This window comes from Centroberyx gerrardi, chromosome 13 (assembly GCF_048128805.1).
Source record: "Centroberyx gerrardi isolate f3 chromosome 13, fCenGer3.hap1.cur.20231027, whole genome shotgun sequence".
In the NCBI taxonomy this organism is placed as follows: domain Eukaryota; kingdom Metazoa; phylum Chordata; class Actinopteri; order Beryciformes; family Berycidae; genus Centroberyx; species Centroberyx gerrardi.
In genome coordinates this window covers 27,101,634-27,124,082 of record NC_136009.1, presented here as the reverse complement: position 1 = coordinate 27,124,082, position 22,449 = coordinate 27,101,634, and the positions used below count along the sequence as shown (strand labels likewise).

The following is a 22,449-nucleotide window of genomic DNA, read 5'->3' as shown; positions in this document are numbered from 1 at the left end:
GAGTTATAGCCGAACCGCATTATTAATCCTGCCGTCGCCGCATCCATCACCGGCGAAAAGCACTCAACTCTGCAGCAGTTTGGCAACGGCCCCTCGCAATTAGCAAATTGTCATTAGCATTTATCCATTAGCTGGGACTTGGCAGTTTGCTCTGAGCCTCCTGTTATCTTTGTAGAGCGAGACTGGGGCTGCTGGGTGGGTCTAATCCTCAGACTGGTGGAGGAGTGTTGGGGAGAGGCCCCCCCCCCTGTGTGGCCTGATAACCCCTGTACAGTGCAGGGGTCGACGTCTGCCAACACCGTCCTACTAGAGTCACGTCACGGCAAAGAGAGCGAGCAGCAGCAGCCATGGATGGCTAGCAAGAGAAATCCTTGCATAATGATACAGAGTTGGATACTAGTTCTTAAACAGTACCTTTCTGCTCTGTTTCTTTATGTAATAGAGTATTTTCTTTGTAATATTCTCCCATATGCTTTCCTAAATAGACTCAGGCCACATTCATTTTGGTAAAAATACTCAAAAACCACAAGAAAATCTGTGTCCACATCATAAGAATTCAACCTTTTCAAACTTTTTGATACCATACCATATCATCAATATCTATCCAAAAAAACCCAAAATGTTACAATAAGCAAAGCAGTGTTTCCCATACAATGTTCATTTAGCAGGGCAGGCCGGCCTAATATTAACAGACCGCCAAGTAAATTTATGTTTTAGATTCATTTTGAGTGCCGTAATACATGAAGCTGATGTAGTTTTCAAACAATCAGGATTTAATGCTACCAAGCGCTGAAAACGCGGTACTGAACTACAACAACCATCATCGCTGCAACTATGATGAAAGAGTGGCTGTGCCAATACAAACTGAATGCAAGTTTGCTCCTATCTGATTCTTCAGTTTGAAATGTAGCCTCAATCAGATGCAAGTATAATAGTCAGCTAATGTTGCAGTGCCATTAGACTTCACTAGATTGAGAGATTTTAGTGCCTGAAAAATTATGAGCTACTGGGCTTGCCAAATTAAACTGACAACCTGTGGGAAACACTGCATAGGCATTTCTGTTTTGATACCGAGCCCTAGTTGCTGGCAGAGCCCTTTTATTTAGGAATACCTCGAAAACTGTGACAGTGTCAGATATTCAACAGACATTATGTAGGGTTCTTAAATATATTTTGATCTCCATCTTCCATACGTTTCGGCCAGACTTTAATCTGTTAGCTGGATTTGAAGATTTTGGTCGGTGTCCAATATGTACAGTATGTTGATAGTGGCAGGGCAATATAACCATCAACTAGGCTGTACTACTCTATAGCTGAAGAATATTCTTCACAAGAGCTCAATACACAAAGTGACAGTTGGTCTACAACCTCAAATATACAATACTGTGTGAAAGTCTTAGGCCACCCAAGAAAATTATGTTTAAAGTTACTTATCTTGGCAGTAAGTGTAATACAACTAGATGGCACTCAGAGCTCATACCTCCACCAACGCTATGCAACTGTCAAGATTTGCCAGTTCCATATGTCGGATTACCTCCGTCCAACTCCGTGGGCAGTTAATAAAAAGTAACGAGAATTTTGTTTTCCAAAAAGTTATTGATATGGTGCGAGATGGCTTGAAGAAGACTTTCAGTAGTGTACATATTTTTATATTTTCTTAGACTTTTTTTGTGCAATTCCCAACCTTGCCAAGTGCCAAATGCTGGTAAAAGTTGTCTTTGGCAGATAAATCAATAAGTGTAACCCTCCACACTGGGTGCAACTTCTCCAGACGATAGCATCTGAATGCCTCAGTTATATATAGCCTAGTCTTTGGTATTTGCCTGTTACCAACATTTCAAACTACACTTCAAAACGCTCTCTTGCAATTACAATTCTGTTGCACTTCATGATGAATTATAAACTTGATCCATTGTATAAGTGAGTGACCAAGTTTTAAATTAACACACAGTAACTGATTCTATACACGAAACAGAGCTGAAAACAGGTAGGGTGACGTCTATGAAAAATGTATGTTAATTATTTTAGCCGGTAAAAATGATTCTTGGCAGGGATTTTTTTTTAGTTTAGCAGCGCTTAGCAGGTGAGCCAAAAGACACTGCATGGAAATTATCAAACTGATTTTCCAGACCTGTGTAGGAACCCTGCTTTTTTAACCACGCTCTAACAACATGCAACAGGCATATGCAATCGGATATTCGACAGACAACACATTCAAATTAATAGTCTTTAGCTCACACCTGCACCAACCTATCCAAGGTACATCTCTCCCAGACAATAAGTGCAAAGACAAAAAGACACCCACACAAAAGCATTTAAAAAATACCTCTATAGACACAGACAGTGGAAAGCACAAACAAAAAAAAAAGTCTTTTCACCACACCCAAAAGGCAGCAGCAGTAAATAGTGACACAAAAACACACAGACACACACACAGTGTCATCTTACCAGGGAGTCTGTTCATGTTTACACCCTGAGCTGAGAGGCCGATACCCATGTACCTGTGGAGCAGACAGTTGATAGTTTATTTATTTTATACAAGTAGAAAGGAAAACAGAATGAAGAGAACTCAAGTTTCACTTAATAAAGAATGGTATAGGAAATAGTAGGAGGCCACCGGTCATAGTTGGACGATAAACGCTGTAAACAGGTCGACGGCGATCGGCCGATCACCATTTCAACTGGCCAATTTAAAAAAGTTGACATTTTTGTATTAGGAAAGCGGTTGAACATGCAGTAAAACGTCTGAGCTAATTTGCGTCAGTCAGCAGAACGTTAGTGGTGTAGGCATGTCGTCCATCTGGCAGTTTTACAAAATATCTGATAGAGATCTCGCTATTTCAGTATCATGTGCTACCAGTACCTAAGACTTATTTACACATAGATAGTCAGCCATAACAACAATCTGTTAAACACAGTGCTATATTATAATTTTGCTAATTATGCTAGCTGTGCACTTTCAAATGATCTGCTGTTAGTAGAAAGTCTGGGAATCGGATTTGGCTCCAGAAAACCTTATTGGTGCATCCCAAGAAAATAGTATTGATTTAGAGCTGTATCAGAATTGAAAAATGTGCCTAACGATACACAATTATGATACAATAAGAAATTACAATGGCTCCAAATGTTGTCATCAGGCTGCACTATCCAGGATGCGTCTTTCAGTAACTGTTTCATGACTCTACATACTCCATTATTAACAGTGTATAGTGTACAGCTAATCAACATTTTATTGTGAAGTAACACTTGAATAAACTGATCTAACTAGGTTTAACTGTGATAAGATAAAATCCTCTTATTTTCTAGTCTGTGCAGACACTGCACCGTGACAGAAATCCAGTAGATCGAAGCAGATCGGAGAGGATCCTCGGAGAGCGCCGGCCCTCTGAGGATCAAAGACAATGTCTGATAACTGGGATTGCATGATTAAGTGGCATGCGGCTTCGCTCTGCCTATCCACTGCTGCACACGGCAGCTAATCACTCAGGTCAGCCCCCCCACCCGCCAAATAAAGATCTTTGCTATGGTCTTTAGCTCATTAGATATTTTAGTTGTTATGCTATGTCTTGATATGAATTTCTAAAAACCTTATTTGCTATACTAGACATGTAATGAAACTTCCTCACTGGGGCTTTGGCTACATTCACACTGCAGCTGAAAGTTTCCCCAATTCAGAAATTTTCCCTCATGTGACTCAGACCTGACGTCTTCTAATCGGTGTGCACAGCAAAAACGGCATGGAGTCACATTTCTGATCCGGACCACATGGATATGTGGAATAAAATAATTTCCCGTGTCATGTGATCTACATGCCTACTTGTATTTGAGTGTTCACATCAGACTGTGTCAAAATCTTGGCGCCTACGGCAGCTTGGCTGGGACAGCATTAGCATGGAGGACAATGAGACACAACAATGAAAGAAAGCCAAACAGACGACTTGACGCCTCCATTCAGTCAAAACCCGACGGCACATACTGTAACTGAAGTGTGATGAAACAAGCGGGAGAAGCCTAGGTACAAAAACAGACTGACATCTTGAGTTACTGTTACTCTGCGCGTGTTATGTCTTTTTGACAAGTTCATATTGGTATCGTATACAGGTTTCATCCTAGAATAGATATAAACAGTCATCTAAAAGGATCAGATACGAGCAGCAATACAGAATTGAGCAAGAAGGCCTGCAGTGTGAACGCAGCCTTTGACCTGGACTTATTTTTCATCAACAACATTTCACAACACAGCGAGGGTATCAGTGTCCTCTGGATGACATGACTGAATTCCACACTCGTCAAAACCTCGAAATAACTATTCAACCTGACCAAGCCGTGCAAGACTGTGCACAGTTTTGGGATCTACACAGTTTGTAATGAATAAAATACATCAGCATTTCGGCAGAAGTGTCCATTGTTAGTAAAAATGGCAAGAACTTGCTGGGATCAGTGTTGGGTTTGGCATGGATGTGAGCAGCTTGAACGAAGACAGCAACCTCAGGTATGAAGAGGAGAAGAATAGGATTGTAAACTCCTGTGGGCATGTAATCTTTGTTTAAAGATTAATCCTAATTCATAACGAATAATAATGAAAGAGTAAGAAGAAAATCGTGACTTTCTAAAACCACAGAGCAGGACTGAACTGCTGTATTTCCACCCCGCCTCACACTAAACGGGGCCAAATCCATGTCTAGTTTTTAAAATCCCACATGATCCGTTGTTTATGAAGAGTGACATTTGGTGTAATGACCGCACTAAATGCTGAACAGCATGTGGATTTACTTAAAAAGCTGATGCAAGTTTATGCCCTTTAGATGAGCTAGCAACGCGGATGAGAGTTACAATGTTTTATGAGTTAAACTGCATGTAAAGACAGATGAGAAGTCAGTTCTGTGGGCATGCTTTGTTGGTATAACATCTAATCAAAGCCCTGAGCGGATCTCTGCTCTTGTTGGCAGCCATTTTGCATCTACTATAACATTACGGGGTCTAGTATATGAGCGTTTTTTATTAGTTAGGGTAGTTGAGTTTGCATAGGCCATTTGTAAAGGAAAAAATAAAGTGTAAATAAAGCACTGTGGTCTATCTCCGAAGGTTGTGCCTTGTGCCATCTCCTTACCCATCTCGGCCTTTGCTGATGATCTTCACCTCAAAGTAGTAGACACCGCAGGCGGCGGGGATGGGATGGGTGGCTCGTACAGACGCTGCGTCTTTAGGGGTCTTGCCATGACCTTTGGGTGGGGGTAAAACAAGAGGACAAGAGCAACAGGGTCTAGTTATTAGGTGTGGATACAGGGTCTGGATATTAACAGAGAGGAGAGAAATCTTGGGTATGACGCTGGGAAGGAAGCCAACTTCTCTGGGGCTCTTGAATCCCAAAATTTGTTATACATCTTCCATTTTGCGAGCACTTTTATCCAAAGCACCTCAAAGCACTATGAATACATCTGTTTTTAGAACAGGTGGCTCCAGAGGGGATCAAACCCCTAACCCTGGCAACATTAGGGCCCGATCACACAGGACATGTCAGAGCAGACTCTGGCCTTTTCTAGTAGTTTTCAATGCGAGTGAAGCGTTTTCTGCGCTCGTTTTGCGTTGCTGAGCGCCTACCGCTTTTCCTCTCTAGGCACCTCGCATTTTTGGAAAAGCACCTTGAACGGCCCGAGTTGAAAAAAGTTCAACTTCCTTAGTCATGGTCAGTTTTTCCACTGTCCAATCGGATCAACAGAGAGGCGGGGCTTCTGCAGTGACTCTTGTAAACAATAAACATGGAGGATCAAGTGGAGCTTCAGGACTTCACAAACCGGAGTTACCACAATTTAATCAGAACAGCCGGCTGGAGCCAAACTAGAGCTGCACTCGAGGTCTCTGAAACCGTTCTCTCATTTTTTTTTTTTACTGTTTATAATAATTGTATAATTTAGCTAAATCATGCTAACTTTACTGTAGCTAGCTCAGCTTATCGTCAGCTGATTCTATGGTCGCCTAGCAACAACATGACAAAACACAGCAGGCTGCTCTGCTTTGTAGCCTTCAACAAAAAAGGCAGTACAGCGCGTCTTGCGTTGTTCAGCTTTCAAAATGCGTCCTGTGTGATCGGCCCTTAGCGCTCTACCTGCTGGGCTACAGATCCATCAGCAGCCACTTTCGCCATTTTGAGAATAGAATAGGTTTTCTAAATGATGGCTGGTTACCTGCAAATGTATCTGCTGGAGTTCACCATCTGAAACTAAAATCTACCAGCATTTGGCTGGCAGTAATTTCCCACCCTGATCTTGAGAGAATTACTGGATGTGGCTTCCATTTGTTTTGTATTTTCTTCCCAGTAGACCAAGACAAACCTTTTCACCTCCATTTCACATTTGTTTCTGTGACAAAATGGATGCCATGCAAATACAACAGCCAGGTGGGGGAAATGCTAGAGAAATGACAGTCACACCCCATATTAAAATCTCTGAGTTCCTTGTAGTGATGATGAAGTGTGATGATTACCGGATTACCGCTTGACTTCCAGTAATAGGGGGTATACATGGGATTAAGGAACATTACTGCCATAACTACCTTTTCCCCAATTTTGTTGTTCAATTTTTTGCTTGCAGGTTGGTGTAAGCCACACCATAAGCCACAAGCATGTGGCTTATGGTGTGTAATAATCTTACTAATAATTATTATTCCTACATTCTGCCATACGCTGTTGAAGTTCTTTTTCAAGGTTTTAGTGATACACTTTAGTTGTTCTTGAGTGGGAGAGGGCTCATTAGTGTACTGGGCCTGTTCTAAAGAGATGTGGATTATTTGACCATGTTCAACTGGTGTCACCTGGCAGCTCTGCAACATCACAGCCAACAACAATGTCACTTTCTGATGAAAAGTTTCAAAATGCAATACTCCAACAGTTCTTCTTATTTATTTATATCATTAAATTTAAAATAGGCCTTAGCATTTGGACACAAGTGACATTTAGTTTTTGAAAAAAAAAAAAAAAAAAAGTGCAACATTTTGTTTCTGATAATGGCACATTTAAATGGTTAATATTGACAGATGAGGCCACCTATTTTCATAATATTCCATTTCCTCCCTGTACTGACAAAACAGACCATTTATTTGAGTGTGATTCAGATTCAATTCAATGAACTCTCTGAAAGACTAATAATGTTTAATAGAGCCAATTATGAAATGACAAGGCCTGTAACGACATTTACTATTAAAACCTGGTTAATCACGGATAGCCTGAAATTCCAGCTCTGATTAATACTGTTGTGGAAATGCAAATCATAATGTGGAGCACTGCAACATGTCAGAAAGTCTGCCTGTCTCAAGTAGGCTAGTTGTGTGTTTGCTGACTAGAGGTTCTTTGAAACGTTTCCACTGTCTGTATGCTTGCTATGCTAAGTTAGTTAACATCTACATACCTGCTAAGAAACATTCAGGTGAATTTGTTTTTAAAGGACAGAAGATTCTAGGTGTAACAAGGAAGAGTGTGTGAAGAGGGCCAGTCAGACTCAGAATAGTAGAACACACCCAGGAAGCACAGTCGCACCTTTTTTACACTAGCCTTTCTTGTAGGCCTGCACCAAAAACCCTCCGGATAGCCGAGCTAAGCAACTAGTCTAACCCGAGTGTCAGAGATGGCACTTGATATTAAACCGTCAGTAGCAAAGTACTGGCTATAATGTCATCTATAACTACTTATGGGAAAGACTGGCACTTCTGTTGATTAACTTGGGCTAATATATATTTGACAATGTGTAATTCTTCGTGTGTAATTAACGTTACCCAATAAAGCTAAATTTCATAAGGGTTGTCTAGCCTAGTCCATTTTGGCTAAACGGCTTGATTATGTTACTTGGCAGATCGAGCCAAACCAGCTCTAGCTCTACTTTGTTTTATGGTGATTTACCTCAAAATATAAATTCCCATATTTTGTCAGCTAGTCTGACAGATTATCCACCTGAGAGCTTGTTGATAACAGTTCATAATGCTGGGAAATTGGACGGCAAAATAGCAGGCAAGCTAGCGAGCTAGTAGGTCAATTTTGGCTGGGGATACACCTCGCCAGCTGGTCGGTTTGCAAGATGTCCTCTGTCTTGTTGTTGATGAAGCTACTAGCCTAGCCTACTTTGTTTTTAGCCACAACGGCAGCTGGCTAGCCCGCTAACAGTCAAGCTAAACTAACGTTAGCAAACTTAGCTCACTGACGTTAGCATGGGGCAGTAAAGTGCTAAACTAAAGTTTATCTTTATGTCATACCTTTATAGTGCACACGAAGATTGTTCTGAGAGAGACCGATGTAGCTAAACTTGTCCTTCGGGCTCCAGGACCGAGGAAGCGGAGTCTCGTTTTCATTTACGGCTGGATAAAGCCGTCGGAGTCGCTGGTTGAGCTCCTTTTCCTGCTCGTTCAGAGCCGAGTCTCCGTGAACAACAACCGACATTAGAAACCCACAGCCCGAAGACTGCCCAGACATAGCTACGGAACGAGTTTTAGTAAAAATGGCTTGTCAGCAACAAGCCAGACCCACTTGTGTCAGTCAGTGTCAAGTTTTAGGGGGATAGCAAAGCTAGCTAGCTAGCAGGCTAGGCTAACTGGCTTCGCTGGTCGCAGGAAAGTAGCCAGAGCTGGTTAGCCGACTAGCTAACCCAGCTAACGCGTTAGCTTTGCCAGCGACAGCAAAGCGATTGCTAAAATGGCTCAGGTTGACATTAGCTGACACAAAGCCGCAAATTGAGCCACCGAAACAACACTGCCTGGCGCATAGGATCCGAAGAAAGTAGTTACAAGACAGAAGAGCTGGTCGATATTTAGAGCAAAGTAACAACTAACGTCAGGCTAGACGGATCGACAAAGTATAATGAGCTCGGCTAGCCTCGATCTTTTGTTTGTTGTCCGAGCGTTATCCGCAAATCTGATTGGCTCAGAGCAACTCCACTCACTTCCTATGGGAATGTGAAGTAAATACACAGAATGAACAGTAAGAAACCTAAAGCATAGCAATACTCTGAACACTGGACACGGACTGACTCATCAGTAGGCTGCCAGTATAGTTAGACACGATGAGAGGAGACATTTAGGGGCATCATCATCACCGTTATTATTATCATAATCCCTATTATCATCATCATCATCATCATCATCATAACCATCATCATAATCATCATCATCTTTCCCATTATCATCACCATAACTTTATTTCTACAGTTCTTTTCTTTACAGTTACAAAGTGCTTGCTTTTCCCAGAGATTTAATGGAGGGTAACCCAGCTAAATTCAGCTAAAATCATTTTTCTTTTCTTTTCTTTTATTTGAATAGTCAACTCATCAATATGTTGCCAACACAACTGTTTAGACATGGACAGAGAGCACATTTCGGGGCATTGTTTGGTTCAGTATTAGCCTATCACCATTACTATTATTATTATTATTATTATTATTATTATCAGTTCTTTATTTATGCAGCACTTTTCTTCAAGTCTCAGCTTACACCTTATAAGATAAGATAAGGGAAACTGGGCTGTTGCAGCACCAAATACTAATAGGATACAATAAAGAAAAATAGAAATAATAAGATAACAAATTGGGATTATATGAACATACACAAGTGACTATTTCAACACAAGAATATGTTTAGTAGAAATGTATGAATGATTGCAGGATGAGTCCAATATGAAAATATATGAGGAAAATATCAAATATATGCAGTATGAAATAAGTGGGGGAATGTGACACTTTTTAGGTGACATAAATCTTTATGCTATAACTTCATGGTATATATCACAGCACTGTAAGTGGCATCAAACTGATCTAAGGATAGGGCCTTTTAACAATAAAATCATAAATTAATGCTTTTCTGAAAATATAATTAATTTTGGTTTATATTGGCTGTTGTTTCCTTCTATTGATCATTACCGGAGGCCACACTGTAGTTCACCCTCCTCTTTATTTACATCTACATCTCTTGTTTAGTTTACAATAAAAACATTGATGTTAATGAGATAATAGGAATAGGAATAGCAATTTCAAATAGGTGAACATTGTATTAGTGACCGATGCTGCTGACTGTTCAGGCCTAGTGATCTGATCAGTGATCAGAGATTTAATCAATCATTTTGAATAGGCCTGGCCTGCCTGAGGATACCAGTCAGCAGGTCAGAAATGACATGAGATCATTAAGAAAATAAAAATGGCGTTATACCACTTATAAAGTCATGAAGAAGACAGAAAGAAACAGATTAGAGATAAACCTTATGAAAAATAACTACAGGAATCCCATAGTAAATTAAGTATACTATATAAATATTACAGCAAAACTTTAAAATATAATGGCCTACCGCTGCTATATCTCAAAAGATTAAACCACAGAAAATCCTATAGTGATACCATAAGAGATAAAACATAAAGTACAAATAAAGTACAAATACCATAAACTCACTATTGAGTACCAAGACTAAGTCCCTATAGGAATATTACAGTATTTTACAGTGTTTTCTTTTCTTTGTTGTTAGGGGAATATCAGCAAATCAAATACCAAGGGTGGACGTAACTAATTACATTTACTCCCGTTACTGTACTTGAGTCGCTTTTTTGTGTACTTTTTTCAGTATTTTTTAAAGTCAGTAATTTTACTTTTACTTAAGTCAATTTTCACTTAAGTATTGTACTTCACTGCATTTTAACTCCATCCATCACAGAACAGATTGTGTCTCTCCATCAGCAGCAGAAACTGGATCAACGTAAACTGACAAACTGTGGATCCATTCACAGTGAGAAGAGGAATCTGACTTTACTTTGTTTCTGCACTTTATTTTGTCATTTCTAATGTTTCCAGTGAAAAGAATCTAGTTTGAACTCTGACCTCTCTCCTTTTAGAATCACATGGAAAAGATCACAGCTAACAACGTTCTCTGTTCTAAAGAGGAACTCAGGAACTTTTACTCTGAGGACATTTTAAATCAGACACTTTTTACTTTTACTTCAGTAGATTTTTACAGCAGTACTTTTACTTCTACTTAAGTAGAACATCAGCAAAGTAACAGTACTTCTACTGGAGCAGGATGTTTTAATACTCTGTCCTCCCCCATCATCATCGTCACCTTGACTTTGTAAACCTTTTTATCCTGATGGCTTCTGGGATATGCTTTCCTGTTACGGACGATTTAAACCCATCGGTTCCAATAGATTCCAGTAGATCTGATGTGAGTTAGGAAGGAGAGAGGGGGCTGATGGGAGTTCTCAGCCTGTGAACGTCCCTCGCACCAACATGTGGGAATGTTCATTGCATCACTAAAAAGGAATCTGAAATGATGTTATGCTCCCTGTAGGGAAGCACTTGCTCGATTCAGACATCAGGTCCGCTGTGAAACACACAGAAGGCCCAGACTGTTTATCACAAGCCTCACTCCTGTTAGAAGCAGAGCTGAGTGGAATCGTGTTAGAAAATAAGTCTCTGTGTTTGTTTTAACCTGCCTGGAGTGCCAGGTGGGTGGGGTTTAGCCACAGGACAGTTCAGCAGTGGTGGAAGACGGATATCCCACGAGTAAAAGTAGAAATACCTTCATGGAGTGTTAGGTGTGGAACTTTTAAATCCCTTCTAAAAGCACTTTTATAGACAGGCTTTTATGTGAATTGCTCCTTATAGTTGTATAACTTCATTTGATTTTTCCCTTTGTAATTGTGTTTCACGTTTTATTACTTGTTTTTATTTATTTACTTATTTATGACTGTCTCTTTGGGGGACGTTCTTGCGGTTAGAGACACACTTTTATGTAAAATGCTCTCAGTGTTTAGCTGCATCTCTGTTTGTTTTCTAGTTGTATCTGTGTATTTCTTGCATTATTTCTACTTTTTATGTTTTCTTTGCCCAGGAGAGGACTTGCATTAATGAAGCTCCTCATTTGTTGTTTGTTTTTTTTTTGTTTGCTTTTTGCTTTTACTTTTTATCCAACTTTATTTTATTTAATTGTTGTACGTTTACATCACTGTCTCTTTGTGTTTTATTGTACGTAAAGCACTTTGTAAACATTGTTTTTGGAAAACTGCTATACAAATAAAGTTATTATTATTATTATTATTATTGAGTATTATTGAGATGCTCAGCACCTCAACATCACTTCAGACACTTTGGACACATGAGACACTTTTTAATAGTTTTATATTGTTTGTCTTTATAGTTTTTATAGAGTTATATTTATCTATATTGCCTTATATCTTTTCTGAACTATTTTTTATTTTTATTTACCTTATTATTTTCATATCCTTCTTACCTTCCTGTACTTTGTTCTTTCTTCCATTGTACTGTACATTGCTGCTGTGACACCCGAATGTCCCCTATGGGATCAATAAAGTCAATCTTATCTTATCTTATCTTATCTTATCTATTAAAAGCATTAATCTTTAAGGACAGTCTCCTATTTGAGTGTTGTGTTCAATTTTCTTTGCATTAACCTGTAAAGATTCTGTTAAAGAAGCTGGTTCATTCCCTCCTTCAACTTTGACAACGTCTCATATTTTAACAACATTACTCTGCAGAGAAACTACAGTAACTTCAGCTGTCAGAGAAATGTAGAGGAGTAAAAGCATAAAGTCTCACAAAATGAAAATACTCGAGTAAAGTAAAGGCACCTCAGTACTTGAGTAAATACACTGAATCACTTTCTTCCACTGCTGTGATTCACACAGCGTCAGGTATGTTGTAATAACAGAAAGTAGAATTTTAAACATTCTTGCAGCGTTTGTATTGTCCTGTGTGGAAAACCCAAAACCCAAAACCCAAAACCACACCCATGTCCCGGTCTGGTCTGGGTTCAGCGGGTCGTTTCAGCTACATGCATAGTTACAGTGACAGAGCAGAGAGGTTTGTTAACAGACTGTTCAGAGTAAACACACAGTTCACTCCAACACTCTGGCATCTGTTCATCACGTCAGGAATTTGTTTTTCAGGAAATAACTGACAACACCAATTTCTTGTGTTTTTTTACTCAAAGACAGGAGTTTTATTGACGGAGAGATATAAAAGGAGAGAATCCGGAGAAGCAGCGGAGGAAGAACAGTCATGATCCGTATCAGCAGATAGTTTCCAGTACTTTAGATTTCACACACACAATCAAGAAACTGGCTATCAGCTCGTCAGTGCAGGAAAACAGCTGGAGGTTTTGCCAGAAAGTCTGAGGAAGTCAACACATCTGACAAAACCCTGTGAGGAGAGCCGCTGTGACGCCCTCTGCTGGTCCAGATCAAAGTTCACTGAGAGACACATTGCAGTGTGGATTTGTAAAACCTCCTTGATTCAACATGACTGGGATTCCATTTCCATATTAGAAACAGTCTGCTTTAATTGACTGTAATTCTTAACAGGCTCCTGCTATCTTTTCTCCCTGTTATTTGTATGTATACATAATAATAATAATGAAAATAATGACAATAATAATGATAATAATACCATTGCAGAAGTTCTACAAATAATTAAAAAAAAAAATTGTAATTCACTTCTACTATTACTACCACTATTATTATTTTTGTTGTTATTATTATTGTATTTGAACATTTATTTTAATTTTAAACATCTAGAACATCTGTAAAGGGCCTGTTCTTTTCTTTTATTTTATTTTTCTCTCCTCTCCCCATCAAGTTCCCCATCAAGAGGCAGTTTGCGTCTTGCCAGGCCATCATTATAAATAACAATTTGATCTAAACTGATTTGCATGGTTAAATAAAAGTTGAATTAAAAAAAAGATAAAATGTGATGGGACGTCCTGGTGGCTCTAGTGGGTTCAAATCCGGCCCACGACGTCATCCGCCTTTCTCTGCCAGTCTCTCATAAAGGCAAAAAAAATGCCAAAAACAAAGAACTCTGGTAAAGTTCATACTGTTAATTCTTCCTGTTGGAGCAGCAGGGGGTCTAGAGAGGGACCCAGGTTCAAACCCCCACCCTGCAGAAACTGAATCCCTACCAGCTCCAGGGTGCTGCTCTGTATCTGACCTCTGACCCCCCTGTGCAGGAGGGCAAGAGAAAGGAGAATTCCCTACAGAGACCAATACTCACTTCATAACATCATTTATGACATTTCTTTAATATTACTCAATGGGGAAATGAATGGGGATTTTCTTCTGGAGTGAAGGCAGCCAGCAGGGGCGCTAGTCATCACTTTCTCTTCCCATGAATTCAGTGAGTCTTTTTAGGGGGCCCCCTGCAGCATGGGGCCCCCTCACTCATTACCACATTTCCTCTACATCTACTGCACTGCTGTCAACAAGACTGAGCATGAAGAGTTTCATTCCAAAATGAGATATCCAGCATCTGAAAATGCTTTGAAAAACCCTTTTCTCTTAGAAATTGCGGGAATTAAAGTATTTAAGTGAGTCAGGAAGTTAGACCATCACTTATAAAATGGTATGAAATCTTACCTATTGATTAAATATGGGCTAAATAATCACATAGCACTTATTATTAAAAATGAATTTGTAGAATATATACACTACCAGTCAAAAATTTGGACCCACCTGATTGAATGTTCTCTTAAAGCCATTTTGATCTAAAGGCTTCTGCTTAAATGCTTGAAATTAGCTTCTTAGACAAATATAAATAGTGAAGTTGATCCTATGTATGAATTTCTTTCCAAAGCCTTTTGCCTTTCCATCAAGGCAAAGGGCGGCTACTTTAAAGAATCTAAAATATAAGATAGTTTTGATTTGTTTAACACTTTTTTTGGTCACTGCATAATTCCATTTGTGTTATTTCATAGTTTTGACGTCTTTACTGTTATTCTAAAATGTGGAAAATAGTAAAAATAAAGAAAAATGTGTGTATCCAAACTTTTGACTGGTAGTGTATGTATTTTACATTACACAAAGGGGAAATTAATGGGGATTTTCTTCTGGAGTGAAAGCAACCAGCAGGGGCGCTAGTCATCACTTTCTCTTCCCATGAATGCAGAGTGTTTTTGGGGCCCCCCCTGCAGCATGGGGCCCCCCTGCAGCATGGGGCCCCCCCTGCAGCATGGGCCCCCCCTGCAGCATGGGGCCCCCTCACTCATTACCACATTTCCTCTACATCTACTGCACTGCTGTCAACAAGACTGAACATGAAGAGTTTTGTTCCAAAATGATATCCAGCATCTGAAAAAGCCGAGAACTTCTCTTAGACTGAAAATAATTGCTGGTAGAAAAGTATGTAAGTAAGTCATGAAGTTATTCAGCAACCTAAGACCATCGCTTATAAAATAGTGCTACATTAGAGCATCAAATCTTACTTATTGATGACTCAATAATCACATAGCACTTATTATTCAAAATGAATATTTTGAATTCTGGCATTAAAACCTTCATATATATAAAACAAATGAAGCTGGTGGGATATACTGGCAACGATGTTAACATTCACATCAATTTCCATAGTTAAAGCTTTCCTTTTGGATGAATGTGAAAATAAATATTTGTATGTATTCCCATTGAGTGTGAACCAAGACATCTGGATTTTCTGTAACTTCTTTTATTTATACATTTCTTATTGTTTGGCCGTTCGTTCTATCCATCAGAAGTCATGTTCCCTGCCGTTTGAGGACTGGAAAGTAAAAACTAGAAGATTTGATAAATTATACAATCCATTTCTTTGCATAGATATTCATTGTGACTACAAAAGCGTTAGAAAAACTTGAAAGTGTGCACATTTATGTTAGTTATAGCAAAATATATTCATCTTTTGATGTTTTCCATATAGAGAGCGATACAATACAGTGAAGAAAAAAAAAGAGGGTTGTTAGCTTTTTAAGCAATAGAAACCCTATAACACTACATGAGGAGACTGATTAATCACACCCATCATTCATGTCTATAATAGATTTGCACTTCATTCAGTTTGGTCAGAAGTGATTTCCATTAATAACAACTGACCCTCTGATAAGTTACAGCAGTAGTTCTCAACCTGGAGCTCAGAAACCCCAACAGCCTGCAGGATGTTGACAGGAATTTGATTTATGGAATCTGAAAAAAACATGTTTCTAAATTACAAATGTATCATCAGTTTTTTAATCTTGGTTATAAATGGGTTTCTCTGTGTAAAGCCTGACATCTAATGGTAAAAAGCATGCTACTGAAATTGCCATCTGCTATTGGCTGATCTTTGGTGCCAGGTGATGTCACCTTCAAAGATCAGCCGATTGGGGTTTATTTACTTTCTAGAATCTCTGCCTGTTAACACCAAAGTGCTGTGTTAGCACAGTGTTGTTGGAACTGAGAGAGAATCGCTGAACAAAATATTTAATTCCTGTGTGGACTTACTCACTACCGTTAGAAACTGAGCAGCTGCTTCCCTGGTGTGTGGACTGCGCACCAACCTACAGCTGGCTCATGCTTGTTTGTCTTCTACCGTACCGCCTGGTGTACGAGAGCACACTGTATTTCCCTTCTGTAGAGCTCTTGGCCTTTAGGCTCTGCAAGGCCTAAAGTGCACATACCGTAATTCCCCTAAGCAGCGGGCATTACAAACCAACAAACACACACAGCCCGGCTCTTGTAGCATAAAATGGCCTGGAAAGGGAAAATAAAAATCACTATTTGTTGTCAAAAGTCAACACAGTTTCACAAAATGTTGAGAAATGAGCAAAAACACTGAAATGCAGAATACGCATTTTGGACAGGAAATAGAATTAAAGATTATGTTCCTCCACCACGAAAAGATTATGTGACTTGACATTTTCACCTGTTTGTCATGTGGAAAATGTTAGCTAACATTTAAGTTCAGGCAACTAAAACTTTGGTTAAAGTTAGGCAACTAAAACAATATGGTTAAGGTTAGGATTTCAAGAAAAACTTTCACTTGAAAATGAAAACTTCACCCACAGTAATGACACTTCTATTGGCTTTCTCCCACTTTCTCATTTACAAGAAGTAACGTGAGCTGTCCAAGCTTGTCTTCTGAAGACAGATTAACTGTAGCGGTGTCCGGATTTCCTACATTGTACGATCCCTTTCTCTTTAACTTCTCTATTTATTATTTTCATACGGTTAGAGTGTTACAGAGTGTAATTACCTGTGCAAAGCATCAAAGTTTCTAGGTGAAGTCTCCTCCACGTAATCCTTTCATGGTGGGGAAACCTATTTCTCTCACTTTTTTTCGTGCACAGAACCCGTTATTTGCATTTTAAGACGTCAGGCTCATTTCATGAAATTTTGTGAGTCCAAGCTGAAAAGGTTGAGAATTACTGTTATGCAGTACATTAGATCCACTGGTGCCAGAGACAGTGATTACTACCTTAAACTCCTTCATGTTTCTCGCAACAAAATAATTCTGGATAATATTAACCAAATTAATCATTTAAGTTTTATCTAAGTCTGGTAGTACAGTTGGTTAGTTTGCTATTTAGCTACAACAACACACAAATTACATTACCTGTTAACAAAACACATGGAAAGCACTGAAAATCCCCAAACTGTGAATTCCATCTGAAATATAAATAATCTGTTCTTGCTCTCCTCTTACATAATCTTCAAGTTATTGCATGACATCAGGAAATGGAGAGAAATGGAACAATTTGTCCATATTTGGGTAACTGTTCCCATTGTCAGTTACAATCTCCCTTCCCCATCCCCATTAGTGAAAATAGAAAATTCTGGAGCTCCATTCTAAAGCGTGTTCAAAGCAAACCATTCCATACTGATGTGGTCCCATTATGGCGGCAAGCAGTCCCAGAACTCGTGGCAAATACACTGGCAGAACCCGTAGACCATGATCATGACCAGGCTGGCAGGAACCAGGCTCACCAGCAGCACCCCGAGGGTCGTCCTCTGCATGATGAGCAGGTAAACCCCCATGGGCAGGGAGCTGAAGTACAGCAGCCCCAGCACCCACACCAGCGCCCGGGCCGAGGTCTGGCACAGGAGCGCCGCGCAGTTCCACACCGTCCACCGCTGCGTGATGGACGCCATGGAGTCCAGGCTGGAGGAGCGGTAGCCCCGGCCCGAGGAAAGCCCCGCAGGGTGAGGGAGACGCGGCTGGCGGTGGAGGTGGAGCTCCTGGCCGGAGACGGGCGGAGGAGGAGGCTCCATGATGGTGATGACCACGAAGTTCGGCGAGCCTCGGATGGAGGAGTAGGCGGTGGTGGTGGTGGAGGAGGAGGAGGCGGAGGAGAAGGAGGAGGAAGGGGACCCCGCGGGGTTGCTGCCCATCAGCGAGCTCAGGTGCCTGGGGCTGAGGAGCAGCTCGGCGGTCGCCTCCTGGTGGAAGTGGAGGTTCCTCTGGTTCCGGCTCTGGAGGGCCAGCGCCGTCACCAGGTTGCAGTCGTCCGGCAGGCTGCTCACCGCCTCCCCCGGCAGACCGGTGATGTAGCGGCAGAACGGGCACACCACGGCGTTGGGAGGCGACTCGCCCAGGTCCAGGATCTTGGCCAGGCATTTGGCGCACAGACGGTGGCAGCACTCGAGAACTTTGGGCCTGCGGCTCCCCAGGCTGTACGGACAGTAGCAGATCTTACACTCCAGCTCCTCGGTGCTCGGCCCGTCCACCGTGCCGCCGCCGCCTCCACCGTCCTCAGTGCCCTGCAGCTGAATCATCATCCTATCCCAAAGGACTATCCCGTCCCTTCTTGCGATTAACAGAAAAATCCAACCGACGGTCCGGGCTGAGCGCTGAGTTTCCCATAGATGGAGAAAGTGACAGAGATCCACTCCACAGAAGGTCTGGGGTTCATCGTGGTTGTCCGACCTGCTCCTGTAGTGTGTGTGTGTGTGTGTGAAAGAGAGAGAGAGAGAGTGACAGGGCAAGAGAGAGAGATTTGGGAATGTGTGTGTGTGTGTGTGTGTGTGGGAAGCCGCTAGCGAGTTCTGGCCCCGGGGTTGCCTGCCTCTCTGAGCAGTTGGGGTAACTGTGCTTCGTGCCGGGCAAAAAACCTTTCATGGGCCGCATGGAGAGAGAGAGAGAGAGAGGGGGGGGTGAGAGAGAGAGAGAGTGGGGGAGAGAGAGAGAGAGAGAGAGAGTGGGGGAGAGAGAGAGAGATAACTGTTAACACAGCATTAGAAGAGAACAAACAGAGGCGAAGGGACAACAAAGCAGAGCCTGTACAAACCAGAGCTGGAATTTTCGAGCCTGCTCTTTTGTTACTCAGTGAAATTCAGTCCAATTAGTGGCTCACCCTCCCCGAGACACACACACACACACACACACACACACACACATTACCTCTTTGGCTTTTCTGGTACACTGTTAATAGTGTATGTGTGTGTGTGTGTGTGTGTGTGTGAGAGAGAGAGACTGTGTATGTACTGTATATGTATGAGAAAACATGAATTTGTGTGTTTGCATGAGAATATCTGTGTGTGCACCTGTGTGTGCATTTTGTGTGTATGTGTGTCCAATGAAGCGTGTGCATATGTACATGCAAATGTGTGCTTGTCATGAGTATTTGTATGTGTGTGTATGTGCGCGTTTGTGTGTGTGTGTACATGTGCTTGCAAACATACAGTATGTGTGTGTCTACTTGAGAATTTGTATGTGTGTGTGCGCGCGCATTTGTGTGTGTGTGTGTACATGTGGTTGCAAACATATGAGTGAGCATGCATGTTTGCATGAGAATGTGTCTGTGTATACGTGTGTGCATATATTTGTGTGTGTGTGAGCATGACTGACTGTGTGTACATGTGCTGCAAACATGCGAGTATGTGTGTATGTTTGCATGAGAATGTGTTAGTGTGTGTGTGTGGTTGAGCCTGTGTTTGTGAGTGTCTGTGTGTGCTCGTCTGTGTGTCCTTCACAACAACAAATATCACAATATATGAATTAACAGCGGACCTGCAACCAAACGCATCATTATTTTTCCATACATTTTTAAGACCTGGAAATCGTGAAATTCATCTCCAATACTTTCCCTGCCCTGTGTGGAAACGCTGGATGTAAAACACACTGGATTGTCAAAAGAAAGATGACAAACTCTCCTGCAGGCTGCTGGCAAATCCAGTGACTTTGAAAACATGGAGGAAGGAAAAACTCTCTTCTCTCTCCTGAAGATCTGAGCTTTACAAATAGAATATTTTGCATTGCAAAGTACTATAAATATACAGGAATTTGTCTTGGTGAAATTTGTTTTTGACAGCTTACACAGCACATACTGACACATGGGACAGGGACAGCAGGACCGTATACACACACACACACACACACACACACACACAGTGCAATCCTCCTTGCACTGCTGCCATCAAGTCCTGAACTGTGTGTAGTGCGATACTGGAGCTTTCTTCAAGAAGAAAAGACTCCAGATCTTTGAGAGATGGAGGTGGAAATCTGCTTCACATAAAAGGATCAACTGATTGGTGAGATGGAAGGAGTTTGACTTCATCCTGCTGGTCAAGAAACCGCTCTTGAATTTGTTTAGTGTTTTTGTAAAATACAGCACATTTTTCTTTATTTTTACGATTTTCCACATTTTAGAATAACAGTAAAGACATCAAAACTATGAAATAACACAAATGGAATTATGCAGCGACCAAAAAAGTGTTAAACAAATCAAAACTATCTTATATTTTAGATTCTTTAAAGCAGCCGCCCTTTGCCTTGATGGAAAGGAAAAGGCTTCGGAAAGAAATTCATACATAGGATCAACTTCACTGTTTATATTTGTCTAAGAAACTAATTTCAAGCGTTTAAGCAGAAGCCTTTAGATCAAAATGGCTTTAAGAGAATGAAAAACACAGAACATTCAGTCAGGTGGGTCCAGACTGTTGACTGGTAGTGTGATTTAGTTCAAAGTCCATTTTCATGCCTGTACATTCAGCATTTGATGTGTGTGTGTGTGTGTGTGTGTGTGTGTGGAGTGAAATCTGGGCTGCTCAGGAGAAAGTGGAGCAGGACATTGTTGGGATCACGGTTTGTCCCTGAACTGGGCTCTTGATCCCCGGCCAGAACAGACCAGCAGGGATAATGGGAGGAAAATGGGTCATTATCTCTTTGTAGTCCACATTTCCCCCATTACTCTGCAAGATGAACTCACTCTGACTCCATCATCAGTCCACTGTCATCCCTGTATCGTCATCAGCCCCACACTCTCCTTCTGCACTGCTTGTGAGCTCCTGCTGCCCCTTCTGTCACGTCAGCACTGTGTTACTACAGAGGCTTTGCAGTTGCATCACAAATCTCCCAGCAGCAATTCAATTAAAAAAAACTGTATTTATCCCAGAGGAAGCAATTATGAAGCCAACATAGTAAAAAATAAATAAATACATAAATAAATAATAACATCAAGGATCCAAGCAATAAAAATGGACAAGACAATCAGTAGATGACTATCCTATGACTCATTTTGTAAGAGTAGGCGTCGCTTTTTTCAAACGGTGCATATCAACTTTGAAACCAATTTTTTTTCTTTTTTTTCCTATAGTCCTAAAGACAAGCTCAAAGGTGAAGTTTAATAGACTTCAAAACAAAACCTCCTGTAGTATTAATGTGTTGTGTAAACTGTTAACCCAAATAAAGCGCTAAAAAGACCTTTATTCAATAACTGTCAACACTGAAAGTTACTCAGGTTGTTATGCTGTTATTATATATGCTAATATCACTTTTGATTTAAGCAACAATGTTATATTGTCAGCCTCATAACCTGCTGATGGTGGAGTAAGACAGTTTGTGGGTAAATTCGTAATGCATAAATACATCAATTAGTATTCTTCCCATATAGAAAGGAAAACAAGCGACAGTTCAGTTCCTTTACAGTCTCGTCAGGCCAGATGTAATGAGATGTAATGAGATGTAATGAGATGTAATGAGATGCAAAGGGTGATGTCATGATGATGAAAGCAAGTTAGCTATGGAAGAGCTCTACTTGGAATCATACAACAGCATCCGACGACATAGTATAGTATCACATGGTATAATACAGAATAAATAATGTTTAATAATAGTGTAACAATACTTTATAGTGTATACTCATTGTATGTACATGGTGAGGGAGCATTAATCTTGACTACACAGCTACAAAACCAGAGGATGACTTAACCCAGAACGAGCTACAATCCTCCTGCAATATAGTTTAGAAGGATGTTATACAAATATCATAGCAAAACTATAAGCCCCAATTGGAATACTATAGGAATATTATAGAGATAGGAGATAAAACACCATGAAGCACAATAAACTCACTATTGAACACCGCAGACACTATAAGGCCCGATAGGATATTATAGTGATTTTTCTAAGGGGAGCAGACGAGCGCTTCATAATGACGTCATACCCCAACAATCACCACCCTTCACGCACACGCGCGCGCGCACACACACACACACACACACAGACACACACGCACACGCACAAACCTGACGTCAACAACCTCAACCACAACAAAACAAGCAGCAGTTGTCTGGAGCTGCGTCAAACTACACAGAGTTAGACAGGATGAGACAGGAAGTTTGGCGATTTTGTCTTCAAAATAAAAGCAGTATGGCATAAAGGACAACTGTATTTTCATTTATTACAAATTCC

General features: G+C 40.7%; 2 protein-coding genes across 2 annotated transcripts in view; both read right to left on the bottom strand.

Moving 5' to 3' along the window:
* Window positions 1-8,836, bottom strand: part of ranbp9 (RAN binding protein 9) — a 29,255-nt gene extending 20,419 nt beyond the window's left edge. Inside the window, exons 1-3 of the mRNA XM_071897400.2 lie at window positions 8,242-8,836; window positions 5,111-5,222; window positions 2,449-2,501 (exon numbers count right to left, since the gene is read on the bottom strand). Coding sequence (XP_071753501.1) covers window positions 2,449-2,501; window positions 5,111-5,222; window positions 8,242-8,458 — 382 coding nt within the window. The 5' untranslated portion in view covers window positions 8,459-8,836. The remainder of the gene's footprint in view (window positions 1-2,448; window positions 2,502-5,110; window positions 5,223-8,241) is intronic.
* Window positions 8,837-17,651: 8,815 nt separating this feature from the next.
* On the bottom strand, window positions 17,652-18,536 carry rnf182 (ring finger protein 182). Its single transcript, XM_071897407.2, has one exon. The coding sequence runs from the start codon at window positions 18,534-18,536 to the stop codon at window positions 17,652-17,654; it is 885 nt and encodes a 294-aa protein (XP_071753508.2).
* Window positions 18,537-22,449: the final 3,913 nt, after the last annotated feature.

Excerpts from the sequence above, each read along its gene's own strand:
- rnf182 (XM_071897407.2), bottom strand. The coding sequence starts at position 18,536 with ATGATGATTCAGCTGCAGGGCACTGAGGACGGTGGAGGCGGCGGCGGC.